Source organism: Ailuropoda melanoleuca, chromosome 2 (genome assembly GCF_002007445.2).
Source record: "Ailuropoda melanoleuca isolate Jingjing chromosome 2, ASM200744v2, whole genome shotgun sequence".
In the NCBI taxonomy this organism is placed as follows: Eukaryota; Metazoa; Chordata; class Mammalia; order Carnivora; family Ursidae; genus Ailuropoda; species Ailuropoda melanoleuca.
The window spans coordinates 88,122,700-88,137,079 of NC_048219.1; the positions used below are offsets into that span (position 1 = coordinate 88,122,700).

Below are 14,380 nucleotides of genomic sequence, written 5' to 3' on the forward strand. Positions count from 1 at the left end.
ACAGAGGAATTGGACACAGATGCTCCCCATCCCCACCGAGGTTTTAAGGGACCTAACAAAGTTGTTTCTTGATACAGTGCTCGTTAACGTGGTGTGTTTTTGAAAATTCATTGAGCTGTAGACATGTATGTGTACTTTCCTGTGTATGTTATGCTTTCATTGTTTTATTTTTGAGTAATCTCTTCACTCAGTGTAGGGCTCAAACTCATGACCTCTGTGGTTGAGTCACATGCTCTACCCATCGAGCCAGCTGGGCACCCCACTTTCCAAGATTCTTAAGGTTAAAAAAAAGTCCTTCTAGGGCTGCTCCAAGGACAGACTAGAGAATGTATATAAAAGCGTATTGGCATGATGCCAAACACAAAGTGTGTGTTTAGTGAATAGAAGCTGCTTTTACCATCTGTGTCCAAAAAGGTAGGACCAGTGTCAGCTCTCTAATTGTACTGGTGTCATCTTTCCAAAAGTAGATGTCTCCCAAATTTCCTTGTCAGGAAAATAAGGGAAATCCCAACACTGAACGAAGTAAATGGAGCAGAAAAATTGATACCTGAAAAGATCACAGTTTTCTCAGTATGACTGTTTGCTAGATCTCTCTAACTTTGATAGTTTATTTTTTCAGTAGTTAATCTGTGCAGCTCCTTAAACTTGCTAGAATATGAGCTCCCTGAGGGGAAAGATTATGACTTTTTCCATTGTTGACTTCCCAACGCGTGGGACAACTCTTGGCGGTTAGTAAATGTTCACAGAATGAAAGTCAGCTGTACCAGAATTTTCGTTCCAATTCCCCCTCTTTAGTCTCTTTCAGTATCTATTATATTGGTTTCTGCTTTTCTCACATATCTTTATTTTATATATATCTTTCTATAAATTGATGTAGTCTGTGTACTACTTTAATGGATCTTAATCTGTATTCACATCAGTTTGCGTCACTTTTCTCCAGGTGTCAGGCATTCTGGTATTCACTGTTACTAGCTAGTGCTATAAGAACCTGTGTAAATCACTTTTCCCCCTTCTGAATTATTTCCTTCGGCTCTATTCCCAAATGAATCCAAGGGCATAGACAGCAGTAAATTCACTCACTGAGATCACTGTGTACTAAGTGTTGATACCTTAAGAATTGTAACCGTTCTGTGGACTGAACGGATGCTCTAGTGACCGTGTAATGATTGAGTTTATTGTCACTCCTCCCAGAGTTTATGAGTGTAACAAACGCTGCAAATGTGACCCAAACATGTGCACAAACCGGCTGGTGCAGCATGGACTCCAGGTTCGGCTACAGCTATTCAAGACGCAGAACAAGGGCTGGGGTATCCGCTGCTTGGATGACATTGCCAAAGGCTCCTTTGTCTGTATTTATGCAGGTTGGTGATGAAACGAAAGAGTTGCCTCTGGGGTTAGGACACGGTGGGGAATTGAATCCCAAAGAAGCTGAACAGAGGAATAAAATGCTTGACATGTGAACTTGGGAGTAAGAGGACGCCAGGATTTTCTTCCGTAAAGATCAGGACAAGTGATGTGCCTGTCCAGGTGGACCAGGAAGGGACAAAGAGCTTTATAAGGACGAGAAGGAAAAGGGATAAAGTGGACGTGAGGATTTTTCAGACAAGGGACATGGGAGCAGAGTCCAGTGTGTCATTTTCTCCCATGTCCCCCCACCCGGAGACTTTTAGCATAGCTGCAAACACCCTTTTGAGAAACCAAGTAAAGAGGAAGAAGGGATGGCAGGAAGGGCAAGCTTTAAAACTAGAGGAAAGCTGCCTGTCTTCTCATAGTTAAGACACTGAGGAGACTGGGGAGAGCTCATAATGAAGGTGTTTTGACTGTGTGCTGGGGGGCTCGGTATTGCTGGTAGGACCCCCCTATATTTTCTAAAAGATCCTTATAACTATGGAAGGCCTTTAATCCTCTTTGTTCCCAGGCAAGATCCTGACAGATGACTTTGCAGACAAGGAGGGCCTGGAGATGGGTGATGAGTACTTTGCCAATCTGGACCATATCGAGAGCGTGGAGAACTTCAAGGAAGGATATGAGAGTGATGCCCCCTGTTCCTCTGACAGCAGCGGGGTGGACTTGAAAGACCAGGAAGATGGCAACAGTGGTACAGAGGATCCCGAGGAGTCCAATGACGACAGCTCTGATGATAACTTCTGTAAAGATGAGGACTTCAGCACCAGCTCCGTGTGGCGCAGCTATGCTACCCGGCGGCAGACCCGGGGCCAAAAGGAGAACGGACTGTCTGAGACAGCTTCCAAGGACTCCCGCCCCCCAGACCTTGGCCCCCCACATATTCCTGTCCCTCCAGTGATCCCTGTAGGTGGCTGCAATCCACCCTCCTCTGAAGAGACACCCAAGAACAAGGTGGCCTCGTGGTTGAGCTGCAATAGTGTCAGTGAAGGTGGCTTTGCCGACTCTGATAGCCGTTCATCCTTCAAGACTAGCGAAGGTGGGGAAGGCCGGGCTGGGGGAGGCCGAGGGGAGGCTGAGAAGGCCTCCACTTCAGGGCCGGGCTTCAAGGATGAGGGAGACATCAAGCAGGCAAAGAAAGAGGTAAGCGGTGGCTTTTGTGTAACTTTGGTGTAGCAACTTAATGTGGCTGCCTCTCGGTCCTCACGTGTAGATTACTTACGGGATGGATAGTTCTGTGGCAAACCGGATTATCTCCCCCTCCCGGCAGCACATTCCTAGTGCTTAACCAAGTTATTTTAAAATCAACCTGGGGAAGAAGTATCTGGCTCATTCCAAAGTAAAGGATTTATAAGGATTATTTAAAAGGATTTTTTTTTAAGTTAAGTGTTATTTCAAGTTTACAGCATTGATTTCAAATTATCTATAGCATTGGTATCTTTTGTTAAACTTAAAAACCAAGAATTGAGGGGCACCCAGGTGGCTCAGTCAGTTGGGCATCTGACTCTTGATTTCAGCTCAGGTCATGATTTCAGGGTCATGAGACTGAGCCCCATACTGGGCTCAAGTCGGCTTGAGATTCTCTGCGCTCTCCCTCTGCCCCCTGCCCCTGCGTGCACTCTCTATCTCCATCTCTCTCAAACAAATCCTTAAAGAAAAAACAATTGATTCTAGATTTTTATTGATGTTGAAACTTAGCACATGACAGGTGTAAACTGTGTCCCTTGTCCTTGTAAGATTCCACAGTGTTTGCCTTGAACATCTTTTGCCCTGTCATTGGAAAGGGTTCGAAACCCCCTCTGGGGGTGTCCTGACGAGGACATGATTGTTCCTGTCACGCTGCAGGCAGTCTCTCTAGATAGCGCACTTCTCATAAGCTGATATGTTTGGAGGTCATCTGAGATCAAGTCTTAATTGTTGGATTTGTTACCCAGGACCACTGAAAAAATTTAAACTTTCACTTGCTCTTTTTTCCAGGACCCCGATGACCGAAACAAGATGGCAATGTAAGAGCCTCTCTTTCTGACCTGTTTCCAGATCTGCCTTGTTTCAAGCCTGTAAAAGAAGCCCATAATCTGACCCCCTCTCATTCCTTCCCCTCCCATTAGAGTTACTGAAAGCTCTCGAAATTATGGTTACAATCCTTCTCCCATGAAGCTTGAAGGACTTCGCCGCCCACCTAGTAAGACTAGTATGCATCAGAGCCGACGACTCATGGCCTCTGCTCAGTCCAACACTGATGTAAGTGACCTCTTCTCCAGCTGTACCTCATCTATCAGGGCCTTAATGATAATTCCCAGTATATCCCTTGTTTCTTTGGCTTTGACTTCTTGCCTCCTTTTCCTTCAGCCAGCATCTAATCTTTCTCTTGCTGTAGTCTTAGCCTCTTCTTGCCTAACTGTAGAAAGAGCAAGAACTCGAATGGGTCCTCTCCATTTACTTTCCTTCCTTCTCACCCTTCTGTTTCCCAGGATGTCCTAACATTGTCCAGCAGCACAGAAAGCGAGGGGGAGAGTGGGACCAGCCGGAAGCCCACCACTGGTCAGACTTCAGCCACGGCAGTGGATAGCGATGATATCCAGACCATCTCCTCTGGCTCCGAAGCAGATGACTTTGAGGACAAGAAGAACATGTCTGGTAGTCTGGAAGAATGTTGGGGATAGTAGCAAGGAATGGTAGGACAGTTGGGATAGGGACTTTTTAAAAGAAGCTAAAGAAGTAAGAAAATATTCAGATCTTAAGAGTTGACGCATATTTGAGAGGGTTCTGTGATTCCCAGCTCAGCTGTTAATGTCGTTCAACACATCCCCTTCCTCTCTCCTTTCACTTCCCCACTCTTTTCCCTCAGCTCCTTTACCCAGCAGATCTAATCCTGCTTGAAAAAACTGCCCATTAGGATCTTTGCTTTCAGGGTCACAGCTCATCAGTAGTCCTACAATGCAATGAGTGGGATGGAAATAGGGGTAGAAGGTCTAGTCATGAAGTGGGATGGGGCCTAACCCTGTTCTCCTTCCTGTCCAGGTCCGACAAAGCGCCAGGTGGCGGTAAAATCAACCCGAGGCTTTGCTCTTAAGTCAACCCATGGGATTGCCATTAAATCAACCAACATGGCATCCGTGGAAAAGGGGGAGAGTGCACCTGTTCGTAAGAACACACGCCAGTTCTACGATGGGGAAGAGTCTTGCTACATCATTGATGCCAAGCTCGAAGGCAACCTGGGCCGCTACCTCAATGTAAGAGCCCTCTACCTCCCCTCTAGATGCTGGATTATCCCACTGTCCTCAAATTTCTAGTTCTTTTAACCCAACTACATAAACCTACCTTTACTTGTTAGAAATTCTTGATCTCTAGGATCTTAAAGAGGTAGCTTGCTTTCAGAACTTCTCCACTATGATGGGGGGGAGGGGATCAAATGGCATCATTTTTTGTCCAACTCATGCTCACCCCACAAAGCCGGGTTCTGTTTTCTCAGTTCTTATGGGTCCTGTCCTTAAACCCACAGCATAGCTGCAGCCCCAACCTGTTTGTCCAGAATGTCTTCGTGGACACTCACGATCTTCGCTTCCCCTGGGTGGCCTTCTTTGCCAGCAAGTAAGAGAGGGTCAGGGAGGGGGATGATTGGGCAAGAGAAGCAGCCCAGGGTTAAGGAGGGGCAACCCCCCAACCTCGTGCTCCAGCTCCACTCGCACTTGGTGACTTGCTGCCTTCACCACCCCTATCCCTGTCTTCCTGTCCAGGAGGATCCGGGCTGGGACAGAGCTCACTTGGGACTACAACTACGAGGTGGGCAGCGTGGAAGGCAAGGAGCTGCTCTGCTGCTGCGGGGCCATCGAATGCAGAGGGCGTCTTCTTTAGAGGAAAGCCTTGTTCTGAACTTTCTGAACCCTTCCTGAACCATCCTTTCCTCAGGAACTGGGTCTTCCTGACTGTTCAACTCTGACCCCCACGTCTCCAGTCTAGCTCTTCCCCCAGCTCCTAGTAGATAGAAATGGGAGCACTGGATCAGGAGGTCCCTTCCAATGTGGTGCTAGCAGGCAAGGTCCCTCCTCCACCTCCAGAGCACCGGGGGTGGGGAGAGGTCACCACGCTGACCTGGGCCTGATATCCCTCAGTCCTCCTGTTACTCCTCCCTCCCAGACTATGTTTGTTCAAGTGTTCATGCTTCTGACAGACTTTATTCCTGGAATGAGGGCTGTGTATTTACTATCCTTGATTTGTATGGTTTCTTGAACGTCTTTTAACAAGATGTTAAGACTAAGATCATGATTTGATTTATCTTCCTCAGCCCCCATACTTCCAGTTCTGGGTCTTTCGGTGACAGAGGTATTTCCGCGCCCCCATCCTTCCCAAGGGGCAGCTGTCATTCATCTTATACCTTCTCTACCTTAGCTTTTTCTTATTTGCCGTGTGAAGTTTTAAAAAGAAACCATCACATAACCATGAGGAAGACTACCTTAGTTTATTTAGTTGATATCCCTTCTCAGTTCCTACTAGTCTCAGACACTTATTGCCATGTTTTACGTAATCTTTAATATATTTTAATTAAAAAAAAAAAACCATTAACAGTACATTTTGGTCTGAAGTGGTCCCTCTGCTGAAATGCCAGGTACTAGCTGTAATTCTGGCTTTAAAACCAAAACACCGAATGTTTAATAAATAAAAATTAGAACTAGTTGCCATTCTATTCCAAGCCAGCCAGCCTAGGGGATGAGGCCAGAGGAAGGAGGCAGTAAGATCTTGGACCTGTGATGACAGAGAGCCAGCAGAGAAATAACACGTAGACCACCCGAGCAGTCCCATTATGCCACTGCCCCGCCCCCTCCCTATCCCACCCCCCCAGCCTTTTTGGCAGAGGTAGGGTAAGGGTCATATGTTCCCTCCTATACTCAATTCATTTGTGTCTCAGGAGGGAAAAAAGTTATAAAGCTCAGCTTTGGTTTCTGGCCCAAGTTAGCCTAGAAAGGTGAGCCTTGGTCCATCTTTGGCAGAATGAGGCCCACAGATGGGACAGTAAGGCACGACCCTGGCTCTGGAGGTCAGGGAGTCTGAGGCAAACAGGGCCAAATTCTGAAGAATAAGGAATGTGAGTTGTAACTGCCACCCCAGAGCTGAGGCAGGGCCTCAAAAGCAATAGAAAGAACAACTTAGAAAACAGAGAGGAAAATAAGTCCATCCCCCCTCTAATAAAGGATATACCAACCTCCCCTCTACCTGGGGATAGGCTGGTTAGAGTTTGGTTAAAGGCAACTGGGTGACAAAGAAGCAGGGGTCGGGACATAGAACAACTCTCTCCTTGCTTTCTGCTTTCTTCCCCAGGGCTGAAAGTGGTCCTCTGGGGAGGACAGGCTAGTTCCTTGGCTTTATGCATTAATCTGAGGGGCAGCAGGGACAACGGTTCAGTCATTCTTACGATGGTTGTTACTGAGGACGGGGTGGCCATTGGCTAGGGGCCGGCTCTTTGCTCCTCCCCCGGCTACAGCCTCCTCCCCCTCCGAGCTCTCCGTTTCTTCCCGGTCGCTGCGTTCATCCTCTACCAGCTGTGGAAAGGGAAAAGAAGGGTTACGCGCTGGCCTCGAATGCTTAGGGAATGCCTCAGCGGGCTTGTCCTGCTGCCCCCAGGGCCCACGGTAGTTCCTCAGCAGGACGCTTGCCTACGGGCGGGTTCCAGAGTTGAAGGTGGTAGGGCCTTCGGAGCACTCACCTTTCCAGTTACGAATTTGTGGGCCATGCGCAGGATGAGGTAGGCCCAGAAGATATGAAGCAGCTGAAGCACTCCCATCATGCAGTTGAAGAAGTAGTAGCCGAAGAAGGCGGGGTAGAGCTCCAGCGGGTAGACCACCGTGCAGTGCAGGATCCTGCCACGGGACAGGGGGGACAGGACTGTGAACACAGGAGGCGGGTGGGACGAGGACAGACAGGTGAGGCGGGAGAAGCAAGACTCCTGATTGCTTGAGGACAGCAGTGTCGTCTGGCCTACTCACCAGAAGGGCAGGATGACCAGTCGGGTGATGATGAAGACAACGGCGAAGACGATGAAGATGTTGTTGCAGGTGTTTTTCCATCCCGCGTAGTTAAACATCTTGGCTGACTGCACAGATAGCCCCCGTCCGTCAGCACGGGCTCCTGACTCCCATATACATTCACATATACACGGGCTCTGTGCCCCCACCTCCTTGGTCCCAGGAATGTCAGCCCGCCCCCACCGCCCCCACCACCCCCAAAAGAGGGAGAGGGCCAGGAGAACCTGCACCGGGGTCTGTAGGTTTGAAGAAATGCCCAGGAAGCCTGACCTCTAGCAGGTAGTCGGAAGAGTCATGCAGAGCCATGATCAGAGTCCCTGCTCGGACGTAATTGGCAAACCAGGAGAAGCTGATGAGGATGATGGTAGCCACGTGGTGGATGATCTGTTCCTTGAAATCCTGCAGGAAAGATGCAGGCTCCAGGGGACTTTTTCCTGCTCCCCAGCCCCTACTCTAATCCTACTTCTCTCCCCTCCGCTTAGTTCCCCTTAACCCATGGCTCCAGCCAAATACCCAGAAACCAAAGGGGAGGCTCTCCATCCCATGGCTTTGTTTTGGCTCTTAGGCTTAATGGCACAGCTCCCTGACCCACCTTTCGCTTGACATCAGAGGCAATGCTGAAGAGCAGGGACCAGTAGAAAGAAAGCTCAATCATGTAGTACCAATACTGGGAAGGGATGGTGCTCTGGGAAAGAGGAGAGAAAGAGAAAGGTAAGGGACCATGAACAATAGGACCCAAGGATCTCACTTGTCCAGCCCGGGGCAGTTTAGCACGATGACTCCAGTGCCTTCTGTCATGGCATCTCTTCACAAGGGTGTACATGTCCTAGTCCTGTCCACCCTGATTCTCTTAATCACCCCAGAGAAGGAGTCCAGAACCCCATCTCATACCTGTATGGGATATCCCTCCCAAACCTTCTTCATGTCATAGAACCAGGGTTTCTGCAGAGAGACGGAGAGAGGTTAAAAGAGGAGGGACCCACATTCTCTGGCCTCACACCACCTCGACAGAGAACCTACCCCCATCTCCCAGAGGCCCCCACTCACATCCACGATGACGGCCATGCCAGCAATGAAAGCGATCAGGTAAAAGGTGAATCTCCAGCTGGAAAAGGAAGCAGAAAGGACTAGGAGGGTGGCTGGGAGAGTGGCACAGCCCTCCCAACACTCCCAAATGCCCCCAGATACCCTCCCTCTCAAGAATATCACGAATAACCAAATCACCTCCTCACCTAGGCACAACCCCTCCCCGCATACATCCGGGGCCCACCCCTCCCCGCAATCCATCAGACCTTCCTCTGCCACCCAGCCTCCCCTACCTGGCTTCTCGGAACTTCTTGAGGAGACTGGGCCGGTCCTGGTTGCGGCGGCGGCGGAACCAGCGCTCTACCTGGCGGCCAGAGAGCCCACTCTGCCGTGACAAGAGCTCTACCTCTGCCTGGGTGTAGTGACGAAGCCCATCACGTTCAGCTTCGGAACTCGACAGGACCCCCGTCCTCCCGCCACCGCCTCCCAGCAAGAACCTAGGTCAGCAGCACTGCCCTCTCGTCTCTTCACCCACCAGGGCTGGCATCGCAACTGTGCCCTCCCCATCAGCACCGACTCCCAGGGCAGGGCCTGCGGCTCACACCTGTTTGGGCTGCTTGCCACTGGTCAGGTAGAAATGCTCCAAGGTGGGGTTAGGTGGTGCCCGCAGCCGAGTTTTCTCCTTTACGTTCAGGAGGGCAGCCAGTGGTGTAGCCACGTAACTGAGGAAGGGATAGGAGTGAGAAAGGTCTATCTCTTTTAAAGCACCTCAGTCTCTTGGTAGCCTCTAAGCAGGAAGGGGAAAGGATTGCAGACTCAGGCAACTTTATCCTGGGCCTCAGTTTCCCGACAACCCCCTCTTTGGCCTCCTTGGGCTGCCCCAAAATGACAAAGCTGCCTGTGTTCACCAGGGACCAGGCGGGTGGAGAGGGAAAACAAATAACCATTGAAGGAAAGGGCCTGGGGGTGCTGAGCCCTCGGGAAGACAATGCTGCGTTCAGTGGGGGGCACATGGTAGGCAGGGATCTGGGTAGCCAGAAGAGCAAGGTCCGGGACCAATTAAACAGCAACAGACAAACTTGAAGTGCAAGAAACTGGCTGGCAGCCAGGGAAGGCATGGGGGAAGGCTGGTATGCTCACAGCTCAAAGAAGTATCGAACGATGAGGAAGAGCAATGCCAGGGGTAGTGTGATATAGAGGTCTGAGGCTTTGGCGTAGACACGTCCATCCCGGTCTTCTAGATCAGCCCAAGTTAAGTTCACAGGCAGCCACAGCCGTTCCCACCAGAAGTAGTCATACAAGGTCTGGAGCATCCTGAGTGAGGAGGGGGGAAGGCAGAGGGCATCACAGGGGGCAGCTATGGGGGAAGAGAAAGATGAAAGTTTCCATGGTTTAAGAAAGGAGCAGGGGACGGAGACTCAAGCCCTGATGTCTGGTCCTGGCCATATGACCTTGGACAAACCAGCTTCCTGGCCTGTAATATGGTGGCTTTCCAGTTCTAACGTTTACCGTTTATCACACCTGAAGATGATGCTGATGACCCCAGGAGGCCCGGTTCTCTAGAACTAAGAACTTTGGGGTCTCCCCGTCACTTTGCTACCGCAGCACGGAGGACAGGCAGGATCTGGCCCTAGTAGTTGTAACCAGCAATCTGAGTAAAGTGGGAGGCATCTTCTCCTCCCCTCACCCCCACTCTCCAGCTACCCCCTCCATCCCTCAAGCCAACCCACGGCTGGAAGCTTCCTTGCCAAGGAAGCCCAAAAACAGACTGCAGGGCTAAGGCAAACCCTCACTGCTCCTTCCCTACAACCCATCTGGGCAGCAGGTCCCTACGGAAAATAAAGAGGACAGAGTAAAGCAAAATTATGCCCCTAAGGGCTGCTGAGCTCCAGGACAATCAGTGAACATCGAACATATTCCACACTAGATCCACAGCCCATGCCGAGCCGTCCAATCCCTGCACACAAGGCAGAAGAACTATCTGAAGCCTCTTTGCAGAAACAAAGTGAAGGCAAGGCTGCAAAGAATTAGGGACTGGGGGCGAGACAATGGCGACAGAAGACCAAGACATCTGGTGCAACGAGGAGCTATTCCTCATTAAGGCTCGTCCAGAAACAGTAACTAGTCTGCAGAGGAACACCTATCACAAAGACTCTCAGCTCAGGGAAAGCTGTTGCTTCCCACCCCCACCCCCACCCCGCCACATCTCCTTCCCCTGGAAGGAAAGGGTCCACAGGGAGGTAGTGACCAACCAGCGGCCACTTGGATACTGGAATGAGGGAGGTACAGACCTCCTTTGAGGTATCCTCTAGAGCCATTGTCAGTGGCTCCTGAGGGGAACAGCAGCTGCTGGGAGCTGAGAGAAGCAGCAGGATGGTCCTACCGAGTCAGTGATGCCAGTACCAACTGCCAGGAATGCCTGGCAGTCCTAGGACTCAGCAATGAACGCCAGTGGACAACAAGGGCAGAAGTTTCTGGGCCCCCTAGCCCTCGTCCTCTCAGGAGGGAGGAGACGTGCTGGTATTCAGGCTGGCTTGGAACTAAAAGCTGACACAGAAGAAAGGTGGTCTCCTCCCACCCGGAGGGAAGAAAGTGGGGAGATTGTTCTCCACTGTGAACTGGAGACCAACTGGTGCCACTGGCTGAGGGCTGATAGATCTCAGCTGAGTGGGGCTGGTCCTCGGGCCTGCGCTGCCGATGCTCCACCCACACCCACCACAGAAGCACTTGCGAAATCCCTCTCGGCCTGTCACGGGTCAGTATTCCAGCTCAAGGACTTTACCCTCTTGTCCCCACTCCTGGTCACTGCTCTCGGATGAAGTCAGAGGTCAGCACTGACAAGAAAGGAGCTTCAACTCCACCTTCCCCAGTAACACTCAGACACACACACTCTCCAGGCCTCACTCCTGAGGGCACTGCCCCTTCCCCCTCTACCTTAGCCAGAATAAATATTTAATTAGTTAAAGAGATGGAAGCCTTTTGAACTGAACAAAATTAAACATAATTCTCCACAGGGGAACTTTCCCCACACAACCATGTGCACAACACACTTTTTTCATAGAGAAAAAATAGAAAAAATTTAGTAGAAAAGGAAAAGGCAGAATGGCTAGATGTGCTGGCATGCCTCTGGCTCCTCCTCCCCCCTTTTTAGCTTAGCTAGATTGGAGGTGGGGAAAGTTATCTCACGCAAACCCTGACTTCCCAGACTTCCATGTCTCTTGGAGCCCATCTTGTCGTCCACTGAGATCTAAAGCCAAAGGTAGAGAGAGGCCTAGATATCGGGCCCCATGCCCACCCTGGTCAGTGGAAACTAGCAGGAAGTTTCTCGGTCAGGGACATTTTGAGGATTAAAGATTCAGAGGGCTGGCTGGGGTCCCAGAGGGTGTGAGTGGGGCCTCTCCCTGGCTCCTGGGGCCCGGGCATGTCTTCTCCCAGTCTATACCTACAAAGAAGGTGAGGCGCTGGGGAAGTTAGCAGAAAAAGAGTCAGAGACTGGTCAAGGGCAAGCACCATGATAGTGCAATTATCGCAACCCCAAGACACGATGACACCTATCCCCTTCCCATCCCAAGCAGGGACAGCCAGAGAACATGGTGCGTCAGGAGCTCAGAAATCCAGATTGATGGGGGCTCTCTCACACCTGGGTTGCAGGCTTTCTGTGACCACAGCCCTCCCTTGCTGCCCAGTACTTCCATTAGCAGAGTAAAGCTACCCCATCCCTGCCCACCCCTCCCCACCCCCAGGGCCTAGCCCAGCAGGGAGAGGCACCAGATTCAGCAGGGTCAGGGCTTCTGACTCAACATGGGGGGCAGGGCGGGCAGGACAACAGGGGCTCCCAGCAGCCTCGCTTACACATCCCCACAGAACCACGAGGTCTGCTCCAAGGCAGCCCCGGTGGCTTCATCAGCACACCAAGCCAAGCACGGAATCCCATACAAAAGGCTGGGACAAGAAGAAGGGATGTGAACTCAGCATAGGGAGACAACACTGGTTTTCTGGCCAGTTGGCCCTCAGGGTAGATATTTGATTTTCTGATGGAGAAATCACACCTACAGATATCTTCCCACTCACAGAATTTACTCACCCCACACATGAAGAGTCAACAGTGTGTATCTGTTTGCTTGTCTCTCTCTCCCTCTCTCTCTCTCTCTCTCTCTCTCTCTCTCTCTCTCTCTCTCTCACACACACACACACACACACACACACACACCCCTGCCTCAGAGACACAGACGCCACTCTCTGAGGCACAGGCTGGAGAGGGGCCAGCAGAGCAGGGATTTCATGGGCACTGGATTACCAGGAACTTGACTAGGGTGCGGCCCAGCCCCCACCCTTCGCCCCATCTCTGACTGACCCCTCCCAAACTCTCAGAGATGGATGTAAAGTGGGCAGCGGGTCCCCACAGGGGCTTATACACCCAGAATGCTGAGAGGGCACAGGTTTGAGTCCGTGAGGAAGGGATCTCACAGACTCAATGTGAAAACAGTCCCGCTGGCCGTCAGACCTTGAAGAAATAAGGAAAATAGGAGGAGAGACTGACAAACAAAGGAGACTGACAGCAAAGGAGGAGAGACTGACAAACACAGGGTCCCACAGGCTCCCAGCTGCCACTGAAGTCTGAGGGACTACAAAAAAAAGTGGGAGGATCCGAGAAGTCTTCTTGTTGAAAACTTTCTTTTAGCAACAGCACGTCAGGAACTAGAAGGCGGCAGCATGGATGAAGCCAACAGGAGGTGTGTCATTGCTCCAGGCGGCAGTGTAGGTCCCCAAATTTAGCTTATCTGGGCTGCCCCTCTGGAGGCCCCAACACACCCAAATACTGCATGTGACTAGAGCCTCCAGGGGCAGGGAGAGGCCAACAGGTTAAGGGGGGGGCAGTGCTGAAGAGCACAGTAAAGGATCCGCAGGCCGGTGCCCAGGTGGCCAGGGGCGGGGGAGAGGGGGAAAGCTGGCCAGAGGCCCCAGTGAAGGGAGTGGGCTGTGGGGTACCAAGGGAGACAAGGAACTCTCTCTTTAGAACAGGCCATTTTATGATTAGGGCCAGGCCCAGAAGGACAAGGCTGCAGATAAGTCCTTATCCCTAAGAGCCCCATCACAAGTGCAGTCAGCCACCCACATTTAGACCCAGTCACCTGGACTTTGGTATGGGACAGCGACCCCTCCAGCACACAGATGTGGGAGTGACTGCCTGCTGGAGGCCTTCCCAGATTCATTTCTCAGTGAAGAGGGGCTCACTCCGTTCCTCCGGATCCTCAGAACCCCCTGAGTACTGGGTCCAGCAACTCAGGTAACTGAGCCCGGGTTTTGATGCCAGGAGCTGGCTTGGGGAGAGAGAGAAACCCCCAAGCTGAGGCCCAATATTAATGCCACACACCGGCAATTAACCTACTTGCCAGAGAGCCTCCAGGCCGGTAATTAACAAGCTGTGGCCCAGAAAACCAGTTTCACCAGCAGCTTTCCCCCTCCCCACCCCAGCCACACACACACACCCCATAACGGTATAGGAGCCTTAGCCTTGGGGGGCCGGGGCACACACTCAGAGCCACTCCTTCCTGCTTCCCGTTAAGCACATGGACGCTCTGACCGCGCTCCCGGAGTGGGCACTGTGGGCCGGTCCGAAGCGGCAGCCCCAGGACCCTCCCCGCCCTCCCACTCCAGCCACCGGGCCGGTGCAGGCCAGGAGCGACGCCGCGGGCCCACTGCCAGGCGGAGGCTCTCGCGCAAATGGTCACCAAGCTCTTCTTCCCAACAAAGGGGGCGCCTGTGGCTCGGGCCCTCCGCGAGCGGCCCCGGGTCCCGACCTCCCAGCCCCTACCTGTTGCCAGGAAGGCTTGCTTCCCCGGGCTCCGGGCGGCGCGCCCCACCACGCCGAGGCGCCCGGCCAGCCTGCCCTCGGGCGGCGCTGGGGGCCCGGCCGCTCCCGCCAGGCG

At 51.9% G+C, this 14,380-nt stretch overlaps 2 protein-coding genes across 8 annotated transcripts in view; one reads left to right on the forward strand and one right to left on the reverse strand.

Moving 5' to 3' along the window:
- The window catches only part of SETDB1 (SET domain bifurcated histone lysine methyltransferase 1), a 30,698-nt gene extending 25,036 nt beyond the window's left edge, over positions 1-5,662 (forward strand). For all 5 annotated transcript variants that reach the window (XM_034654227.1, XM_034654226.1, XM_034654225.1 and 2 more), the window contains 8 exons: positions 1,192-1,361; positions 1,919-2,547; positions 3,382-3,410; positions 3,513-3,645; positions 3,876-4,041; positions 4,426-4,637; positions 4,907-4,995; positions 5,142-5,662. In XM_034654227.1, coding sequence (XP_034510118.1) covers positions 1,192-1,361; positions 1,919-2,547; positions 3,382-3,410; positions 3,513-3,645; positions 3,876-4,041; positions 4,426-4,637; positions 4,907-4,995; positions 5,142-5,259 — 1,546 coding nt within the window. In that variant the 3' untranslated portion in view covers positions 5,260-5,662. The remainder of the gene's footprint in view (positions 1-1,191; positions 1,362-1,918; positions 2,548-3,381; positions 3,411-3,512; positions 3,646-3,875; positions 4,042-4,425; positions 4,638-4,906; positions 4,996-5,141) is intronic.
- A 249-nt stretch (positions 5,663-5,911) lies between these two features.
- The window catches only part of CERS2 (ceramide synthase 2), a 10,244-nt gene continuing 1,775 nt past the window's right edge, over positions 5,912-14,380 (reverse strand). The window contains exons 1-11 of one of the 3 annotated variants that reach the window (XM_034654231.1): positions 13,583-13,893; positions 9,591-9,764; positions 9,055-9,172; positions 8,744-8,862; positions 8,472-8,529; positions 8,316-8,366; positions 8,017-8,109; positions 7,695-7,823; positions 7,386-7,492; positions 7,106-7,259; positions 5,912-6,941 (exon numbers count right to left, since the gene is read on the reverse strand). In XM_034654231.1, coding sequence (XP_034510122.1) covers positions 6,801-6,941; positions 7,106-7,259; positions 7,386-7,492; positions 7,695-7,823; positions 8,017-8,109; positions 8,316-8,366; positions 8,472-8,529; positions 8,744-8,862; positions 9,055-9,172; positions 9,591-9,763 — 1,143 coding nt within the window. In that variant the 5' untranslated portion in view covers position 9,764; positions 13,583-13,893 and the 3' untranslated portion in view covers positions 5,912-6,800. Of the gene's footprint in view, positions 6,942-7,105; positions 7,285-7,385; positions 7,493-7,694; positions 7,824-8,016; positions 8,110-8,315; positions 8,367-8,471; positions 8,530-8,743; positions 8,863-9,054; positions 9,173-9,590; positions 9,765-13,582; positions 13,894-14,380 lie in introns of those variants that run through there. The other 2 variants (XM_019799776.2, XM_019799777.2) reach the window with 2 other exon arrangements.